The sequence below is a fragment of the Loxodonta africana genome, chromosome 23, assembly GCF_030014295.1.
Source record: "Loxodonta africana isolate mLoxAfr1 chromosome 23, mLoxAfr1.hap2, whole genome shotgun sequence".
NCBI lineage: Eukaryota > Metazoa > Chordata > Mammalia > Proboscidea > Elephantidae > Loxodonta > Loxodonta africana.
Window position 1 is genome coordinate 24,360,253 of NC_087364.1, and position 22,177 is coordinate 24,382,429.

Here is a 22,177-nt window from a genome sequence, read left to right on the forward strand (position 1 = left end):
TTGAAGCAGGGATTTGACTGTAACTGAGATGGGAAGCTGTTAGAAGGTTTTAAGCAGAGAAGTGAGATGATATGACTTAAATTTATTGTTAAGTCACCTACTGGTGATACTGAGGACAAACTACAGAGAAACAAGAATGGAAGAGAGACAAACCAGTTAAAAGCCATTTTGCAGCAATCATGAGAAATGATGGCAGCTTGGCCAGTATGGTCATCATGTAGGTGGTACTGTGTGGTCAGAGTTGAGCTGTTGAATATTTTGAAGGGAGAGGCAAAAGTTTTTGACCTGAGCAACCGGAAAGACAGACAGAGTTCCTGTTCACTGAAATGGGGAAGTCCAGGAGTTTGGTTTGATTGAAGTTAAGTTCGAGATGCCTGTTAATGTTCAGGTGGAATGTGAGTAGGCAGTTGGATATACATCTCTGTAGCTGAGGAGCATGGTCTGGCTGGAGATTCACATTTGGGTCATTATTTAAAGTCAGGAGACTATATGAGGTCACCAAGGTGGGGGGTGTGTTTAGAGAAGAGCTGGGTTAAGAGGACGAACCACGAAAGGAGACCAAGAAGGAGCCATCAGGGGGATTGGAGGAAATGAAGAGCACGTGGTCCAGAAAGTGATGGGAAAGAAGTGTTTTAAGGAGAAAGGAATGATTGATCAGCTGACTCAAGTGCTGGAGACAGGTCGAGTACGAGGAGGACTGGGGATTGACTGTCATGTTTAGCAGTGTGGGTTGGAGGTCACTGGGCCTGCAGAAAATCACAGATTTTCATTAAGTGGTAGATATGGTAATTTCTTGAAGTCAGCATATTGTGCACTTAGTCATATAGGATGTAACCCATGTCTTTCTTGGATTTAAAATTTTGTCGAGGAGCTCAGATATTTGCATATAAAGATAAGTAATAATGCAGGCTGGTGTATTTTCAATGCCAGATGAGTGGTGTAGACCAAAAAAATACTCTAGGATTTTAGGAATTCAGGAAGTTCAGAAGTTCAGCTGTGTATGTGGCTATTGAAGGTTTCATGAGGATGCGAACTTGAGATGGAGGGAAGGAATGGTGAGACCTAAGCAGAGAGGAGAAGGAAGGTAGGAAATGGGGAAACAAAGGTGAAGGTGGGCCTTGGTGGGACAGGTGAATCAGGAAATCATTTTATAGTGAGGCATTTTTTAGGGGATTTCAAATTTGGTCTTATTAATATGATAGTTTTCCAGGTATACTAGTTGACTAAATTCTTCTCCTATAACTTAAAAAAAAAAAATGGGTAAAACTTAGTGGAAAACGGTTATTTAGAAATAAAAAGCATATACAGAGATATTTGAAAACAATTCTTTATGGCAACTGGTATGAAATGATATCCTGAAATTAGATTTTATTTTTAACTAAATAACAAATCAGAGTCTACCTATCTCTTTAAAACTTAGAAAAAAATTAGACATGTCTGAGAAACTTATATTTTTCTCTTATCACATATGTAAGTAGATAGAAGCATTGAAATTTTAGATTCTTTTCTTTAGCCTGCTATTAACTCTTTTCATTTTGGGGTGTAATCTAAGGCTTTTGGTTATTGCTATGCCAGTTTAATCTGCTTTTCTGATAAAGAGATCACCCTCATCTAGAGTGTTAACTATGCTCCCAGTGTACGTTAGCAGCCCTGCTTTCATTTGAAAATCATCACCCTGTGGGAATCGTGGTATATAGATTATGATCATCTTGGTATAACTTTAACAGCTATGTTCATTTTATTTTATGTAATTGAACTTTTTTTTAATTTCATTTTTAGAGACTGTCATGCAATTCCTTGAGAAGCTATCAGACAAACTTTCTGAAAGGTTAGTTTTTATCTGCTCTTTAGAGTGTATGTCGTTTATTTAAAAAAAAAATACTTGATTTGTAAAAATTTAGGACAGGACCTATTGAGAGAGTTAAGTGTTGGAAGGACAGAATTGTCTTTTTGGGTGCCAGTCTTGAAAACTTAGGCGGTCTCCTCTGATGAACTGATTGCTTTTAGGAGCCCATCATTCATGTGTAATTAAACATTTTTTGAAAACATTTTTGACAATACGTATTTTACCATCAGCTGTCTTTAACAACCTTATCAAGTAGTATTTCCTTCTCTTGGCCTGGCTGTAGGCAGCTCAAGGATGTGGTGAGTTGATCTCAATGTATGATTTTAAGAACGCTCTGGCCTCAAAGTCATAAACACAGAAAGTAGATTAGAGATTAGCTGGGACTGGGGGAAGGGAGGATAAGAGAGTTATTCCTTCCTGGGTACAGTTTCTTTTTGGAGGTGATGAAAAATTTTGGAAATAGATAGTGGTAATGGTTGCACAGCATAGTAAATGTCATTAATGGCCCTGAATTGCACACTTAAAATGATTAAGATGGTAAATTATGTTATATATATTTTAACACACACACAAAGAATGCTGTGCCTCAACCTTTCTAATTGAAGCCGAAGGGTTCTAATCTCTCTCGTGGCCCCTTTCCTATATTCCTGCCTTCCCTTCTCCCCACCTGCCCCTTGATCATGTGACTTGCCCTTCACCAGCTCTCCGCTAGTATTGTTATCTTTGTTGAAGGGCAAACTCCAACTGCCTTTACATGTAAGATTCCAGATAGAGGCATGCTATGGTTTGTCAAAGAGAGTGATGTTTTCTATTTTCTTTTTCATAGTGTTATCTAAAATTCCTTTTGCCTTTTCTACTACACCAGCATGTTAAATTTTAACTCAGATTTCTGTTTTGGATTGTAAACTTCTGCCTTAGAACCCATTACTTTGTAGTTGATCGTATTTATAAATTGTAAAATTTTCTTTTTGATACTTCAGTGACCATGGTTTCTTTGCCGTAATGAAGAGTGAGTGTTAATTATGCAATTATTTGAGAATTTATTCTACTTGGTTCTGTTGGTCATTAGTATTCTTTCTCTAGTTGTTTGTAGCATAGATTATATTTTGAGCACGTACCGTGATAATTTTACAGTTATATACAGGAGTTTATTCTAACAGTCTTCATGGTCTATAAATATTAAGCACCTATTTAATTACTGCTAGTTTTTCTGTAGGGGAAAAAGTTATGAATGGAACTCGTAAATATAATGTTAATATTCTCTTATAGAATGTAATTTGTTAGTCTACTTTTTGAGGTATAGCAAAAATTAGTGATTTAAAGTTTGCTGATAGGTGCTTTACATTTTTCTGTAACTTTCTTAGTTCTCCAAGCCTTAGTACTTTCAAGACAAACGTCTGGCAAGATACTTTGTAAAGTAGAAATCCAGTAACCTACTGATTGTATATTGCTGTCTCTTCTAATAAGTTATGTAAAATTTGGATTAATACTGGCTTACATTTGCACTACAAATTTTATCTATTTTGTCATAAATTTTGGAAAGTAGCATAAGCAAATTAGTTCTTTCACAGTGTAATTGTGTTTTAATAATTCATAATAAACATGTTTTCTAGAACTGTAAGGGATTTTGAGATGCTACGAGGGATGAAAATGAAACTAAATCCTCACAATGCTGTAAGTCACTGTTGGGATATTTCTGTCAAAGTATAAATAACCTACCAGTTGAGATCATTGTCCGCTCAATCTAGAACCTAACTGTGATATGCGGGAGGTTCGCATGATCTTGTTTCTGATCCTTGGTCTTGGTGAATAAAGGTGTTGAAATATTTGGTCCATGTGACTGAGTCTAACATTGCCTGGAAATCCAACATTCCTGGTCGTTGGTTGACATATTATACACACACACACACACACTCACAACCACGTGCGCACTCATATATAAATATATATTAACACCACATATGTTAATGTGTATTAATCCAAAGCCTGAGACTACTTCCTTTCTATAGAAACTTGGCTTCTCAGTTTGAAGCAGCTCAGTCAAGGCTTGATCTGGCAGATGGCGGTTTTAACTATCAGGGTTAGCGTTATGGTTTACTCATCTATTTGCTAATTTATGGAGCTCAACTAAGTAGATCAATATTGACTGACGAAGTATACCCCATATATGTGATTGCATGATCTTATAGATCAAGTGTTTTTATGGCCAGAGTGCTGCCCAAATGGTTGGGTTCCCTGACAAGTGATGGGATTCCAGTTATTATGACCCTAGTCCCCACTTGATGCTGGGGCTGGCTACTCTGTTCTTTTGTAGGAGCTGTAGTTGAGAATTCTTGAATTGGTAGCAGCTGCCAGAGCCATAGTTCTAGGAAAGATCTAGGGAAATGGGCCTTAAAAATTCGGAACCTGTTTTACCAGCTTCCCAGAGACAACCACTAAGAAATAGATCAATCCTATCAAATTTGCCAATTTATAGAGTATAATGTCAATTTGTTAATTTATGGTAGGAACTTTATCTACCAAAGTAATTAGCATTTGTCATCTGTACACTCTGGCTTGGTATGTAGTTGGTATGTAGGTTCACTTAGGAAACTAGATCATAAATCAGAATTTAGTTTAGTGAATATAGAAACAAAAAATAAAATATGTTGCCAGAAGCTAATTCGGTAAAAGCTAATATGGTTTGAAACTTTAACCTCCCTAGACGTTTTTGTATAGCTATTGGGACAGGTTATTCTACATATATTTGTGAAATGTCGATATTCTCATGTTTTCCCTTTTTTTTTTTCGGTGAATGGTACCTCCATTTACCCTGCTACCCAGTCCGAACCTGGACAAATTCCAGACCAGTGGTTCTCAAAATGTGGTGGTTTGGGTTATTATTATTTCTCACCTAGGTTATATTTGTAGTTGCTTTACTGGTTTCCTAGTCCTTGTCTGGCTCTGCTCAAAGCCATCCTGGATTCAGACAGCTTAGCAATGTACCTAGCCCAGTTTCAGGCATAAAGTGGGTTGTTGTTATTTGTTGTTAGGTGCTGTTGAGTCGGTTCCAACTCATAGTCACCCTATGTACAACAGAATAAAACACTGCCTGGTCCTGTACTATCCTCACAATCATTGCTGTGTTGGAGCCCATCCTTGCAGCCACAGTGTCAAATCATCTCATTGAGGATCTTCCTTTTTTCCGCTGACCCTCTACTTTACTAAGCATGATGTCCTCTAGGGACTAGTCTTTCGTGATAACATGTCCAAAGTATGTGAGACAAAGACTCGCCATTCTTGCTTTTAAGGAGCATTCCAGCTGTACTTCCATTTATTTTTGACAACTTCCAGTTTTCCTGGAGTCAGACTTTATAGATTCCACTTTCCAATTATTAATAGATTTTTGCAACTGTTCCTTCTTATTTTGGGTTATGCCACATCATCAAATGAAGGTCCCGAACGAAAGCTTTCCTCCATCCACATCATTAAGGTTGACTCTACTTTGAGGAGGCAGCTATTCCTCAGTCATATTTTGAGCGTCTTCCAACCTGAGGGGCTCATCTTCTGGCACTATATCAGCAATGTCCTGTTCCTATTCATAAGGTTTCCGCTGGCCAGTTCGTTCAGAAGTAGATTGCCTGGTCCTTCTTCCTAGTGTGTCTTAGTCTGGAAGCTCCACTAAAACCTGTCTACCATGGGTGACCCTGCTGGTATTTGAGATACCAGTGGTGTAGCTTCCAGCATCATAGCAACACACAAGCCACTACGGTACAAAAACTGACAGACACATGCTTGGTAGATAGAGTGGGTGCTCACCATTTATTTGAAATATGATGAATAAATGAATGAATTGCTACAAGAATGATTTATCTTAAAAGCACATCTGGTCCTATCACTCTTTCACCTAAAATTCTTCAATAGCTCCCTGTAATTCTCAGATTTACTGTTATATTTTTGGGGTCTTCCCACCAAGCCCTTCATGATTTGGCCCCACCTGCCCCTCTTGTCTTACTTTCTGCTGCCTAAAGCCAAGTTCACATCCTCAGCTCTCTACTAATACCTCTATGATGCTCATGTATTTTGTTCACTTTCCTTTGCTTTGCTTTCTTTGATTCTTTAATTTTTATGGGTATTGCTGTGCCAGCTGCTGTGGCAGGTAGCTTCCAATCAGTCACACATTCTGTGCACAGGAGGGCTTTCCCTTCCTCATCTAGAAGAACGCCTCCCATTCTTCAAAACTCGCGTCCGGCATTGTCTTCTCCAAAATACTTCCAGACTTTACATTCTGGTTTAATTTCCCTTCTCTTGGGCGCTCTTGCACATTGTATGGCATCACAGACACGTCATACAGTCTCTGATGGTTAATCCCTTGTCCTTCTACCTGCCTGGACCATCAGCTCCTCGATGCAAAGGCTGTGTCTTACTGTTTTTGTGTCATTCATGCCTGCGTGCTATCTGGCATCTAGTAGTAAGTCATCTTCTGTTGAAGGAAGTGTGTTCCAGGAATGAGCATTCATTGCTGGAGTTCCAGGGATGCAGTCCCTGCCCTTGAGGGGCTCATGATCTAGCTAGGCAGACAGAAAATAAACCTTGAAGTATCTTATGATGTCGTATGGCCCGTAATAGAAGTAGGATGATGACTTATGGGAAAGAGAACCCTGTTGAAGGAGATACCATCTAAGCTGAAATTTTACAGGGTAATGGTAATAAGGATAGTAGCCGACACTGAGCTCTTACTCAATGCCAGGTATTCTACTTGACACTTTAGATGCATCAAGCAATCCTATTTGGGAGGTGCCGTTGGTTCATATGACAGGCATTTATTGAGTGCCTTTACTACATACCCGGCACTGTTCAGGGTCATAATAGAGAATAATGTAAACAAAGTGCCTGTCCTTATGCAACTTACACTCTAGTGGGAGAAAAAAATAGTAAGCAACTGAAAAAGTGAGTATATACTGTGTAATGTGGTGATAAGGGCTATAGAGAAAAATAACGCAGAGAAGGGGTGATAAACCAAAAACCCATTGCCACAGAATTGATTTCAACTCATGGCAACCCCATGTGTTACAAAGTAGAACTGGTTGGTAGGGTTTTCTTAGCCGTAATCTTTAAGGAAGCAGATAACCAGGCCTTTTTCTGCAGAGGTGCTGGGTGGTTTGAACCTCCAGCCTTTAGGTTAGTAAACCATTTGTGCCACCCAGAAAGGGAGATGGGGATTGCTGGTCTGTTTGAGTTGGTCAGGGAAGATTTCTCTAGGAAGATGACACTTGAGCAGAGACTGCAAGAAGTGAGGGAATGGCCATGGAGATACTTTAGGGAAGAAACTTCTAAGCAGAGAATAGCAAGTGCAAACGCCTGAGGCAAGAGTCTGCCCAACGTGGCCACAGAACAGTGAAGAGACCAGTGTGGCCGGAGTGGACTGGGTGAGGGGAGTCCAGGAGATGGGTTCAGAGGTACAGTGGGGTGGGGTCAAATCGTGTGGAAGGAAGATGGGAAAGCTTTGGAGAGCAGAAATAACTTCTAGGTTTACGTAGCGTTGATTGAACTTGAACTCAGGGAGCTTAACTTCACAGCTTGAGCTCTTCACTATTCTCTTGTCACCTGGACAGTTCGGGGGAGACTATTACATTCAGAAGGAGCACTGGTGGCACAGTGGTAAAGTGCTCAGCTGCTAACCTAAAGGTTGGCAGTTCAAATCCACCAGCCACTCTGAGGGAGAAAGATGTGGCATTCTGCTTCCGTAAAGATTACAGCCTTGGAAACCATATGGTACAGTTCTGCTCTGTCCTAAACGGTTGCAACAAGCTGAAATCAACTACACGATAGTGAGTTTGGGTTTTTTTTTTTTTTTTTTGATACATTCAGGCACTCAAGCTTCCCTTTCTTTGGATATTCTATACCAGTCATCAAAAAACTACTACATATTATCACAGTACTACTTTATGACATACTTTCTTTGCCAAGATTAGAGTTAATTTTGCCTTAGTTACATTTTAAATTGATGCTTTTATTTTGAGAATCCACCCTAAGCTTCTTGCTTAAGTTTAGAAAGAACCTTAATCTTACCTTTAGTACCCTAATCTTACCTATAATATGCTTTATGGTTTAGTACATGAGCTACATTTTGGGAAAATTTTTGACATGACTAATTTAATCCATTAATGCTGACTTTTGTTCGTTTATATTTTAGAATGGTATTTACCTTCCCGCCTAAATCTGAGGCTATGCCTTACTGATACCACCACCCTCCCCACTGATTACAAGGGGGTCAAAAGAAGGAAGTACTGGTATTTCCTACCAAGCCATAAATGCGTAAAGGTTTTATGAAAATTTTCTGATACAATAATAAGCTTGCATTTTATAAGCTGGCTGAATTATTGATAAAAATTATGAAATAATTGGTAGATTTCATAACAGTGAACTATTCCGTTGTAGGAATTAATGCCTTGGGATCCCCCCTACTACAGTGGTGTGCTTCGTGCAGAGAGGTAAGTTTCCTGTATTTTCAGAAATACTCAGATAGGAGAAGGGAGAAGAAAGCGAATATTTACTGAGCACTCTGCAACTACTGCCATCCACTCAGCTGCCCACGTTAGAAAGCTGCACCTCAGCTTCACCCCCTCTGCTGGCATGCCCAGCTAATGCCCACATAGTTTTTCACCTAGATCACAAGTATATGCTCCTAGTCATAGTGTCACACTTTACCGCGCCCCACAGGCCCATTCTTCCGTTGCTTAGGTCATTTCTTTTTTTAAAACTCCCAGATGTCTACCCGTGGTAGCAAGAATCTAGCCCCTGTCTCTCTCTCCCTGCGTGCAACTTGCTGCTTCCCTTACTCCGCTCCGAGCACCTCGGGGACGGGGACTCCCTGGAGCCCTCGTTGTATCCCGTTACTGGCCCAGCGTAGGTGCTCAGGAATTGTTTGGTGACCGCTGAGGGAATGAAGTAGCACTTGCTGTTGTGCTCTCTGATTTTCTTATGTCTTCACATCTTTATTTGAACGTGTTGTCAGCACATTATTAGTACATCTGGAGGATGGAAGTGAAGGAACAGTTTAGGCAGCTGCAGGTGATTGTTATTTTGACTTCTGTATCCTTCTGTGTTTGTTATGTTGTGGCAAAGGGGCGCATATGTCTCCCCCCCGAAAAGTATACTCTATTTCTGTCATTTTTATGTTTATTTGTAAACTGAAGCAACAGAGAGGTCTGTTCAAAGTGAACACCTTTTAAAATATTTATGTCCCAAGCAAATTTTATGTATGTAATGAGAATTAAATCTCAGAATCCCGCCCTTTAGCAAATTACTATCATTTTTCTCTTATGGCTCATTTTTTAGACTATACAGTTTAACTAAGAGATTAAGATTGATTTAGGAAATAGAAGAAAATATAGGTTGTCGGAGGTTTCTTTTGTTCATTTGTTTCCTCATTAAAGTATCCTGGCATATATTATGATAATATATTTATTTGATTGGTATTAAGCTTTAAAGTCTTTTTTGTTAATATGCATTTTTCAGCATCAGATAAAGGGTAGTAGGCACCTCTCCAAAATTAGACTTTATTTTTGTGCGTTAATTACTTCTTTTGGCACTTGTCATAAAAGTAGAAAGGAATAGCTCTGTATGCTCCTTTCCGCACTGGCAGGCTGAAGGGTCTCGGGTCAGTTAGTATGCTGAAGAGCTCACCCACTTGACTTTCTTTTCCCTTCTTTGACCTCTCCATTATGTCACTATTCCCCAAACCGAACCTGCTTATAAAACATAATTGTCTCATAACCCTTAGGTAATAATAGTTTCTCAGTAAATGGGAACCCTGGTGGCGTAGTGGTTAAGTGCTACGGCTGCTAACCCAGAGGTTGGCAGTTTGAATCCGCTAGGCACTCCTTGGAAACTCTATGGCGCAGTTCTACTCTGTCCTGTAGGGTCGCTATGAGTCAGAATCGACTCGACGGCAGTGGATTTTTGGTTATGTATCCCAAATTCAGTATCAATCATCTCCATGAAAGTGCATTGACTACATCTGAAAGCAGGCCTTCTGTTAAGTAACCGTTATTTAAAATATTTAATAATTTGATCATGATAAACAGTTCTTAGAATGCAGTATAACAACATAAGATTAACTTCACAAGTGTGTTTTATGGTGGCAAGACTTCAGATCCTGCTACTGTAGTTGCATGTTGTTCTTATTGTGTGCCATCAAGTCAATTCTGACTCACAGCGACCTCATATGACAGTAGAACTGCCCCATAGGGTTTCCTAAGCTGTAATCTTTATAGGATGAGAGCCTTGGTGGCACAACGGTTAAGCACTTGACTGCTAACCAAAAGATCGGCTGTTCAAACCCACCAGCCACTCCGTGGAAGAAGGATGTGGCAGTCGGCTTCCGTAAAGATTACAGCCTTGGAACCCCTGTGGGGCAGCTCAGTTCTGTCGTGTAGGGTCGCCATGAGTCAGAATCGACTCAGTGGCAGTGGGTTTTTTTGGTTTGGAATGTATTACTGCTATTATGTATTAATGTGTTGTTTTTAGTAAAATGCTATTAATATATGAAATTAACCATCTGTAGAAGTTCTTAATGGTTCACTCTAGGAGATGCTTTTTAAATGCTCTCTGAAATCTTCTGAAGGAGGGGCCAGTTCTCTTTTAAAGCTCCTCTAAGATAAGTCATTTTTAATGTAATGAAATGTGTCAAATGAGTTGTAGAATGCACATCAGAAGAGCTTTTGGTGATAGATGCAGACTATTGAGAAGGGCAGTAATCTTGCTGGTGTTTGCCAATGCCTTGGGGTCCAGGGTAATAGGAACCCTGCCTCTGGAGAGCAGGACCCCTGAGCGTTTGTCCCTCCCCTCTGCAAGGCTGCAGGGTTACCACTGCCTTCCAAATAAGATGAGAGCTCTCAGTCAAGTCTTGCAGGATGTTTGATAGTAGATAAATGTACGCATTTGTTTATAGCCTGCCCTCTGACTTTACCGCCTACCAGTCCTCTTCCTCCTTAAGTCACTCAGCCAAGCTATACATCTCTCTGTTCCCCCACCAGACTTCTCTCTGTTTCAGAGACAGAGCTGTAGCTGCAAGCTGTTATCTCCCATCACCTTTCTTCTGTCTCATGTACCTGAGACCTTACCGACAGGGTCCAGGAAAGTAACCCAGGTCTGGACTGCCCACCTCAGCTCCCTTTTGCCTTGCCACGCATCCTGTCCAGGTGCTTGCTGGACAGTTGACCTCTAAGTATGTGTTCCTTCAGGCATGTTACTGTTTCATATGTGCTCAGTGTGTGTTGTCAACTATACTATAAAGCTCTTAAGCTCAATGGTTGTCTTATTTCTTCTGTTGGCAGTGAAATGCAGAATACACACCCTTGCTGATAGCCGTTGTTCAGACTTGCATCAAAGCCATTCATTGGAAACTGCTATAAAAGCTATCCATGATGAGTTTTTTTGGAAAGAGAACATCCTGTTTTTTGGATGACATTTTTGGTATTTCACATTTGTGTAAAGCAGTGCGACCCTAGGAGGTGTGTAATGCTCACTTGCTGACAGAGGCTTTGACCAGCCTCATGGACTCAGAGTCTGCAACCACAAGCTGGTCTGGGAACATGTTGTGACCTCCCTGACACCCCCAAGCTGGTCAAGGAACATGGTGTGACCTCCCCGATACCCCCAAACTGGTCTGGGGACACAGTGTAACTTTTCTGACACCCTAGCTGGTCAGGGGACATAGTGTGACCTCCCTGACACTTACAGGCTGGTCTCTGTACTTCCCTGATACCCGCAAGCTAGTCTGGGGACACAGGGTGACTTTCCAGACATCCACAAGCTGGCCAGGGACAGTGTGACATTCCTGACATCCACAAGCTGGTCTGGGACAGTGCGACCTCCCTGACACCCACAAGCTAGTCTGGAGAGGTGTGACCTCCCTGACATCCACAAGCTGGTCTGGGGATAGTGTGACCTCCCTGACATCCACAAGCTGGTCTGGGGATGCTGTGACCTTCCTGGCATCCTCAAGCTGATCCGGGGACAGTGTGACCTCCCTGACATCCACAAGCTGGTCTGGGGACAGTGTGACCACCCTGACATCCACAAGCTGATGTGGGGACAGTGTGACCACCCTGACCTCCACAGGCTGGCCGGGACACTGTGATTTCCCAGACATCCACAGGCTGGCTGGGACACAGTGTGATTTCCCAGACATCCACAAGGGGCTTTAGTTTTTCATAGTTCAGGCTTCAGTACGAGTTTATTTGGCTGTTGACTCAGTAAGGGAACCAAGAAAAGGAATGCAGAATGCCCCAGAAGGGCTTGTATTTTAAGTAGCTTAAAAGCAAATGACTGAGTTTGGTTTGAGGTTTCAGCAATCCTGATTGATAAAAGTAGGCTGAAAAGCACAGGTAGTGGAAGAGAAAAGAAGGGAAAATATAATAATTTGAATTTGGGGTTAGAAGAGTAGAACAAAGTGAAGATTTCTAAATCCTTTTTAGATTTATCAACTTTCAAGTAAAGACTTATAAGCGTGTGATTTGACATGGAATGAAAAACAGAAGGGGTTCTCCCCGATGTGAACTTTTCTTCAAGTTAACCTCAGGGACTTGTTTTATTTTTATGTTAAGTACTTCAGATTTATTTCAAGCTTCTTAAATGTCCGCCCAGAGAAAAGAAAGAACCTATTAGGAGGAGAACAAGAAATTAACATGTTTTAAAATTGCCAAAGGTCGATAAGGAAAATAGTGCGGAAAAGTGAGGGACATAAATGTTAAGGAGCAGCTCATTTTTTTTTTCAAGTTTTAGTGTTAGCTTTTTAGTTCAGATTAATTAGTAAAATTTAATTTCAAATAATGTGATTATTTATGAAATTATTTTATTTTGAAATTAAATTTTATTTTTGAATAGTCAACACATTCATACGGTTAAAAAAAATCAAAATACCATTAAGAAGTGTTCATTAAGGACTTTTGACCCCATCCCTGTCCTGCTCCAAGCATTCCTCCCTTCCCCCCATCTTCATAGGTGGTCATTTTAAGTCGCTGTATAATGTACCCTTCCAGGTTTTATTTATTTATTTATTTAAATGCTTTGGGGACTTTGTTTTCTTCTAGTAACCAGTTTCAGTGAATCATATTTTATTTATTTTGGTGCTATTTTATGTAGATATTATAGGGATGTGGAATTCATTATTGTCTATTCCATGCTAAGATACACTGTCAAAATCTAAAGAACATTTATATAGTGAGATAGGAATGCTTTGTGTTTCAACTGTCCAGAAAACATTGGATTACTACTCTCACAGAAGGACCATATGGTGGTTTTTCAAGATGACTTCTCTTTGATATGTGTCATTATGTAGGTGGTAAGCCTGGTTGTTTTTTTGTTTTTTTTTAAATAATGAAAACTTCCAAAATAAACAGAAGTGGAAAGATAAATATATATTCATAGATAATTCAAGATAATATATATTCATTTCCCAGATTGAATAATTATCAAGATTGTGTCATTTTTGGGTTATCCCTTTTTGTATTTCCTCTCTCTTTTCTTTTATCTCTTCCTTCCTTCCTTTTTCCTTCTATTCTTCCTTTCTTTTTTGTTATTAAAGTATTTAAAAATAAATCCTAGACCTCACGTCATCTTCCTCTTACATATTTATTATGTATCTTATACATAGACATTTCCTTACATAACCCTAATACCATCATTACCTAATAAAGTTAACAGTAATTTATTGACATCATCTAATACCCAGTCTATATTCCTGTTTACTTGATAGTATCAAATCTGTTTTATTCCCAGCTATCTTGTTGGATTCAGAATCCAAACAAAGCCTACACTTTTTGTTTGGTTTTTCTGTCTCCTGTATCTCTTACTCTAGAGCAGTACTCCACACCTCCTGCCCCTACTCCCCTCCCCTTATTTCCTGTCATCAACTTGTTGAAGGTAGCAGGCCACTTGTCCTTCAGAATTTCCAACCTCCTGGATACATCTGGTCGCTTCCTTGTGGTGTCATTTAGCTGGTTCCTCTATTCCTACAATTCCTGTAAACTGGATGTTATAGCTAAAGATTTGATGTTAAACATTTAACATTGTGGTAAGAACATTCATCGGTGATTTTGTATACTTTTTGTCATATCACACCATCAGTGGTGCTAAGATTGACCCCTAGGCAGAGTGAGGACCACCTGGTCCCTGCATTGTACAGTTAGGTTTTTCCCCTTTCAACTAGAAAGTCCTGTCTTTGGTGACACTGGCCATATGGACACATCCAGTTCACCATCAGTCATTCACTTAATGATTTTAACACCAATTTATAATCCTTGCCTGCATCAATAATTTCATCAGGGTTTGTAAGTTTTCTAAGTCTCATTGTATGTACACTTTTAGCTGACATTCTTCTATAAAGGGGAGAATGTAGAGTTTTTCTTCATCAGCTGGAGTTGTTTGGTTGACCTAAACTAGGTAACCTAGAAAATGCTGATCCTCTCTTTTTCATTACCAATTTTCAGAGAAAGGATTTATTGTAATAGTTTCCTGAAATGGTGATGCCAAAATTGTTGTAACTTAGCCAATTGCACTAAAAAGTTTTAATGCATTGATTTTTAGCTCATTCTTTAGGAGTTTGGTTAGTGAGCCTCAGTATACCTGTTTATTAAGGGAAACCCAATTTCCTCTCATTACCTCCCTCCAGGGCAGAGGGAGATGGAGAAACTCTCCAGTTCTGAGCCTGGGGGAGGGGTCTGTGAATGGACAGACCATTGAGCTAAAGAGGGTTGAATTTCCCTTTGGTATGACTCTTTACAAAAAAGGGCAGACCTGACTACTTCCCTTTGATCCTCTTTCTTTTTTTTCCCTAAGGGTCTGGGGAAAAGGGTTTACCTATTTCCCTCTCTACTGCTGCCACTTGTTGCTGCTCATTAGGAGTCTTACCTCCCTGTCCCAGTGCACATGTGAACACTGGTTCATACTCTTCTCCCTGAAGCAAGTATATAACACATTTGGGTCTCTGTCTCTTTCAACTATATTTTCATTTTTGATAATTCTTACTATTGTATTTCAGATATGGCTATTGCATTTCAAATATTGATACAATTTAAGAAGCAAACTGACTCGTTTTCCTACATCTCTAGGGTAGTGATGGAATTGTATTATCTTTGTTAAGTTTAGTTTTGATTTCTGTTAATTGTAGTTTGCAGTGAACTGTGTAACTGATCTGCTCTGTTAAGGAAAACTATTACCAGGAGGCTTGGCTGGAACAGTTCTCTAGCTTTAGAAGCCAAGATAGGACCAATTGGCAATGGCTAATTCCGTATAAAACAGAGAGGCAAAGAAAAGCCTTCTTTATTTTCATACTATGTAATTACCTAAAAGGTAAATAAACAGGTTTCCAGTATTGTTCAGTTCTTTTATTGCTACCTTACTTTTGTTTAACCAGATAAAACAGCAGTTCTCCCAGTGGATTTTAAAGACCAAACATTTTAAAATGCCATCCAACTATAACATTATAATCATGCTTAGGCAATCATTCCTGATGCCAAAAACATTCATTTCATTTTCTTTTGATAAAGTTAAAAATAGTTTCTCCAACTCTGTTGTCACATACTCTGTTTTTTCAGTATGTGATTTATACCTCGTCCGCACATGTCCTCTGGCAGGCTGTCTTGTTCATTGTGTACTGAGCCTCTGGAAGCATTTGCCATTTGGTGCAAATGTTCTCTCTCACACTTGCTTTCACTTACTGAATAGAACAAGCTAAGGCTGAAGCCTCTGTTTGCCAGCAGTTTCATCCTAGTTTCATTGACTGTACTTAATTGTGTTTTAAATTTTCACTAACTTCAGTGCCAAGACTTTTGGAGCTACTTTCCAAGTTCTTTCTTTACCTTTATTCCAGGTGCATCAGTGATTGAAATATAAGTCTGACTCATAGAGTGAGGTTCACAAATAGTTATAGTGATTTTTTTTTAAACTCAAATTACAATTAAAGGGGAATTATTAAGTTGAGAATCTCTTCTTGACTAATATTTCTGTGCTTTTGATTAGGATTTTGTGATATTGCTAAATTCTTTTTTTAATTGTACTTTAGATGAAAGGTTTACAGAACAAGCTAGTTTCTCATTAAACAGTTTGTACATGTATTGTTTTATAACACTGGTTAACAACCCCATGACATGTCAACACTCTCTCTTTTCAACCTTGGGTTCCCTATTACCAGCTTTCCTGTCCCATCTTGCCTTCTGGTCCTTGCCCTTGGGCTGGTGTGCCCTTTAGTCTCATTTTGTTTTATGGGTCTGTCCAATCTTTGGCTGAAGGGTGAACCTCAGGAGTGACTTCATTACTGAGCTAAAAGTGTGTCTAGGAGCCATAGTCTCAGGGTTTCTCTAGTCTATCAGGCCAGCAAGTCTGGTCTTTCTTTTTGAGTTAGAATTTTGTTCTACATTTTTTTCCAACTCTGCCTGGAACCTTTTATTGTGATCCCTGTCAGAGCAGTCAGTGGTGGTAACCGGGCACCATCTCATTGTTCTGGACTCAGTCTGGTGGAGGCCATGGTAGACGTGGTCCTTTAGTCCTTTGGACTAATCTTTCCCTTCTATCTTTAGTTTTCTTCTTCATTCTTCCTTGCTCCCGAAGGAGTAAGACAAATGGAGTATCCTAGATGGCCACTCACAGGAGTTTAAGACCCCAGACACTACTCACCAAAGTAGAATGTAGAACATTTTCTTTATAAATGTTATGCCAGTTGAGCTTGATGTTCCCCAAGACCAGGATCCCCACAGCCCTCAGCCTAGCAATTCGGTCCCTCAGCAAGTTTGAATGTGTCTATGGAGCTTCCATGATCTTGCCTTGTAGAAGTGCTGGCTTCCCCAGTATTGTGTACTGTCTTACCCTTCACCAAAGTTACAACTTACCTATTGTCTATTTAGTGTTTTTCTATCCTACCCCTCCCCTCCCTTGTAACCATCAAAGATTGTTTCCTTCTGTGTGTAAACCTTTCCATGAATTTATACAGTTAGTGGTCTTGTACGATATTTGTCCTTCTCTGATTGATTTATTTCTCTCAGCATGATACTGTCCAGGTTCATCCATGTTATGAGATGCTTCACAGATCGATCGTTGTTCTTTACAGTTACATAATACTCCCTTGTGTGTGTCTACCACACTTTGTTTATCCATTCATCTGTTTATGGACATCTAGATTGTTTCCATCTTTTTGCTATTGTGAACAATGCTGCAGTGAACATGTTGTTGTTGTTAGGTGCTGTCGAGTCGGTTCCGACTCATAGCAACCCTATGCACAACAGAATGAAATACTTCCCTGTCCTGAGCCATCCTTACAATCACTGTTATGCTTGAGCTCATTGTTGCAGCCACTATGTCAGTCCACCTAGTTGAGGCTCTTCCTCTTTTCCGCTGATCCTGTACTCTGCCAAGCATGATGTCTTTCTCCAGGGACTGATCCCTCCTGACAACATGTCCACAGTATGTAAGACGCAGTCTCGCCATCCTTGCCTCTAAGGAGCATTCTGGCTGTACTTCTTCTAAGACAGATTTGTTCGTTTTTTTGGCAGTCCATGGTATATTCAATATACTTCACCATCACCACAATTCAAATGCGTCAGTTCTTCTTCGGCCTTCCTTATTCATTGTTCAGCTTTCACATGCATACGATGTGATTGGAAATACCATGGCTTGGGTCAGGCACACCTTAGTCTTCAGGGTGACATCTTTGCTCTTCAACACTTTAAAGAGGTTCTTTGCAGCAGATTTACCCAATGCAATGCGTTTTTTGATTTCCTGACTGCTGCTTCCATGGCTCTTGATGGTGGATCCAAGTAAAATGAAATCCTTGACAACTTCAGTCTTTTCTCCATTTATCATGATGTTGCTCATTGGTCCAGTTGTGAGGATTTTTTATTTCTTTCTGTTGAGGTGCAATCCGTACTGAAGGCTGCGATCTTTGATTTTCATCAGTAAGTGCTTCAAGTCCTCTTCACTTTCAGCAAGCAAGGTTGTGTCATCTGCATAACACAGGTTGTTAATGAGTCTTCCTCCAATCCTGATGCCCCATTCTTCTTCATGTAGTCCAGCTTTTCGGATTATTTGTTCAGCATACATATTGAATAGGTATGGTGAAAGAATACAACCCTGACACACCACCTTCCCTGACTTTAAACCAATCAGTATCCCCTTGTTCTGTCTGAACAACTGCCTCTCGATCTATGTAAAGGTTCCTCATGAGCACAATTAAGTGTTCTGGAATTCCCATCCTTTGCAATGTTATCCATAATTTGTTATGATCCACACAGTGGAATGCCTTTGCATAGTCAATAAAACACAGGTAAATATCCTTCTGGTATTCTCTGCTTTCAGCCAGGATCCATCTGACATCAGCAATGATATCCCTGGTTCTACGTCCTCTTCTGAAAGCAGCCTGAATTTCTGGCAGTTCCCTGTCGATATACTGCTGCAGCCATTTTTGAATGATCTTCAGCAGAATTTTGCTTGCGTGTGATATTAATGATATTGTTCTATTATTTCCACGTTCGGTTGGATCACCTTTCTTGGGAATAGGTATAAATACAGATCTTTTCCAGTCAGTTGGCAGGCAGCTGTTTGGCATAGGTGAGTGAGCACCTCCAGCGCTGCATCTGTTTGTTGGAACATCTCAATTGATATTCCATTAATTCCTGGAGCCTTGTTTTTTGCCAATGCCTTCAGAGCAGCTTGGACTCCTTCCTTCAGTACCATTGGTTCCTGATCATATGCCACCTCTTGAAATGGTTGAATATCGACTAATTCTTTTTGGTATAATAACTCTGTGTATTCCTTAGGTGTGCGTATGTCTATTCGTGTGATGACTCTCTTTTCTCTAGGATGTATTCCTAGGAGTACAATTGCTGGATCCGATGGTATTTCTATTTCAGGCTTTCTAAGGAAGGGCCATATCATTTTCCAAAATGGACATATCATTTTGCATTCCTACCAGCAGTGCATAAGAGTTCCGATCTCCCTGCAGCCCCTCCAATATTTGTTATTTCCTGTTTTTTTGATTTGTGCCAATAATGCCAGGGTGAGATGGTATCTCACTGTGGTTTTGATTTGCATTTCTCGAATGGCTAGTGATTGCAAACATTTCCTCATGTGCCTGTTGGCTGCTTGAATGTCATCTTTGGTGAAGTGTCTGTTCATTTCTTTTGCCCATTCTTTAATTGGATTATTTGTCTTTTTGTTATAGAGGTGTTGCATTTTCTTGTAGATTTTAGAAATTACACCTTTGTCTGATTTGTAATAGCCAAAATTTTTTCTCAGTCTGTAGGTTCTATTTTTACTGTTTTGGTAAAGTCTTTTGATGAGCGTAAATGTTAAATTTTTCGAAGATCCCAGTTATCTAGCTTATCTTCTGGACTTTGTGTGTTGTTGGTTGTGGTTTGTAGCCTGTTAATGCCATGTATTAGGGCACCTAATGATGATTCTATTTTTTCTTCTTTGAACTTCATAGTTTTTGGCTTTATATTTAGGTCTTTGATCGATTTCGAGTTAGTTTTTGTATATGGTGTGAGGTATGGGTCCTGTTTCATTTTTTGGCAGATGGACATCCAGTTTTGCCAGCACAATTTGTTGAAAAGACTGTCTTTTCCCCATTTGATGGACTTTGGGCCCTTGTGAAGATCAGGTAATCACAGGTGTATGGATTTACATCTGGGTTCCCAATTCTGTTCCATTGGTCAATCTATCTGTCATTGTACCAGTACCAGGCTGTTTTGACTACTGTAGCTATACTATAGGTTCTTAGGTCAGGTAGTGTGAGTCCTCCTACTTTATTCTTCTTCAGTAGTGCTTTACTTATTCGGGGCTTCTTCCCTTTGCATATAAAGTTAGTGATAAGTTTTTACATCTCTTTAAAGAATGTTGTTGGTACATGGATTGGGATTGCGTTGTATTTGTAAATCGCTTTGGGTAGAATTGTCATTTTTACAATGTTGAGTTTACTCATCTGTGAGCATGGTATGTTTTTCCATTCATGTAGATCTCTTTTGGTTTCTTGCGGTAGTATTTTGTAGTTTTTCTTTGTATAGGTCTCTTACATCCCTGGCTAGATTTACTCCCAAGTATTTTATTTTTTTTAGGGGCTATTATAAATGGTATTGTTTTCCTGATTTCCTTTTTATTGTTCTCTTTATTGGTGTATAGAAATCCAACTATGTTGATCTTGTATCCTGCTTATCTGCTGAATCTATTTGTTTCAGTAGCTTTCTCGTGGAGTCTTTTGGGTTTTCTATGTATAGTATCTATCATCCGTAAATAGGGAGAGTTTAATTTCTTCATCACTTATTTGGATGCCCTTTATTTCTTTTTCTTACCTTATTGCTCTAGTTAGAACTTCCAGCACAGTGTTAAAAAGGAGTGGTAATAAAGGGGGCATCCTTGTCTTGTTCCTCCTCTCAGGGGGAATGTTTTCAGCCTCTCTCCATTAAGAATGATGTTGGCCCTTGGTTTTGCATAGATGCCCTTTATTATGTTGAGAAACTTCCTTTCCATCATGATTTTATTGAGAGTTTTTATCAGGAATGGGTGTTGGAGTTTGTCAGATGCCTTTGCGTAGATTGAGATGATCATGTGATTCTTTTAGTTATGTGGTGGATTACGTTGATTAATTTTCTAAAGTTGAAAATCCTTGCATACCTGGTATGAATCCTACTTGGTCGTGGTGTATTATTTTTTTGATATGATACTGAATTCTATTGGTGGAATTTTGTTGAGAATTTTTGCATCTATATTCATGAGAGATACTGGTCTGTAATTTTCTTTTTCTGAGGTGTCTTTGCCTGGTTTTCATATGAGGGTTACGCTGGCTTCATAGAATGAATTTGAAAGAATCGCTTCCTGTTGCATGTTCTGAAATAGTTTGATTAGCATTGGCATAAGCTTTTCTCTGAACGTTTGGTAGAATTCTCCAGAGAAGCCATCTTGGCCAGGAGTTTTTTTTGTTGGGAGTTTTTAAATTATGTTTTCAATCTCTTCTCTTGTTATGGTCTGTTCAGATTTTCAACTGCATTTTGTGTTAGTTTGGGTAGGTAGTGTGTTTCTAGAAATTTGTCCATTTCCTGTAGGTTTTCAAATATGTTGGAGTATAGTTTTTCATAATACTGTGTTATGATCCTGTTTATTTCAGTTGGGTCTGTTATAATGTGTCCCCCATTTCATTTCTTATTTGTGTTATCTGCATCATCTCCTGTTTTACTTTCATCAGTTTGGCAGTGGTTTGTTGATTTTGTTGATCCTTTCAAAGAACCAACTTCTGGTTTTGTTGATTCTTTCTGTTGTTTTTCTATTGTCTACTTCATTTATTTCTGCTCTGATCTTTATTGTTTCCTTACTTTTGGTGGCTGTGGGCTTCTTTTGCTGCTCTCTTTCTGTTTGTTCAAGTTGTGTAGCTAATGTTTTGATATTGTCCCTTCTTTTTTGATATGTGTATCTATTGTTATAAATTGACCTCTGAGAAGTACCTTTGCTGTGTCGCAAAGGTTTTGGTATGATGTGTTTTCATTTTCATTTGATTTAGGAATTTTTTGACTCCATCTCTGATTTCTTCTGTTATCCAGTGGTTTTTAAGCAGGGTGCTATTCAGTTTCCATGTAATTCATTTTTTTCCTTGCTCTTCCTGTTGTTAATTTCTACTTTGATGGCATTGTGGTTGGAGAAGATACTTTGTATTATCTCAGCATTTTGGATTTTGTTGAGGTTTGCTCTGTGGCCTCAGATGTGGTCTATCCTGGAGATAGTTCCATGTGCATTAGAAAAGAATGTGTACTTTGCAGCTGTTGGGTGGAGTGTTCTATATGTCTATGAGGTAAGGTTGGTTGATTATGCCCTTTAGCTCTTCTGTATCTTTGTTGACGTTCTTTCTAGATGTTCTGTCCTTTACCGAGAGTGGTGTATTGAAGTCTCCTACTATTATTGTGGAACTGTCAATTTCTCTTTTTCAGTGTTGTTAGAGTTTGTTTTATATATTTTGAAGCCCTGTCATTGACTGCATAGATGTTTATTATGGTTAAGTCTTCATGATGAATCTTCCCTTTAATCATTATATAGTGTCCTTCTTTGTCTTTTATGGTGGATTTTGTTTTAGAGTCTATGTTATCTGAGATTAGTATTGCCACTACTGCTCTTTTTTGGTAGTTATTTGCTTGATATATTTTTTCAATCATTTGATTTTTGATAAATTTATGCCCTTGTTTCTAAGGTGTGTGTCTTGTAGACATCATATTGATGGATCCTGTTTTTTTATCCATTCTGTCACTCTCTGTCCCTTACGGGTGCATTTAAGCCTTTTACATTCAGTGTAATTATTGAGAGGTGTGAGCT

The 22,177-nt window shown here is 39.3% G+C and overlaps 1 protein-coding gene across 4 annotated transcripts in view; it reads left to right on the forward strand.

Moving 5' to 3' along the window:
* The window catches only part of MIPEP (mitochondrial intermediate peptidase), a 227,938-nt gene that overhangs the window by 50,634 nt on the left and 155,127 nt on the right, over nucleotides 1-22,177 (forward strand). For all 4 annotated transcript variants that reach the window (XR_002786773.2, XR_010319113.1, XM_064275339.1 and 1 more), the window contains exons 8-10: nucleotides 1,780-1,828; nucleotides 3,460-3,520; nucleotides 8,267-8,319. Coding sequence is in view for 2 of the 4 variants with exons in the window: in XM_064275339.1 (XP_064131409.1) it covers nucleotides 1,780-1,828; nucleotides 3,460-3,520; nucleotides 8,267-8,319 (163 nt within the window). In the remaining 2 variants the exon portion in view is untranslated. The remainder of the gene's footprint in view (nucleotides 1-1,779; nucleotides 1,829-3,459; nucleotides 3,521-8,266; nucleotides 8,320-22,177) is intronic.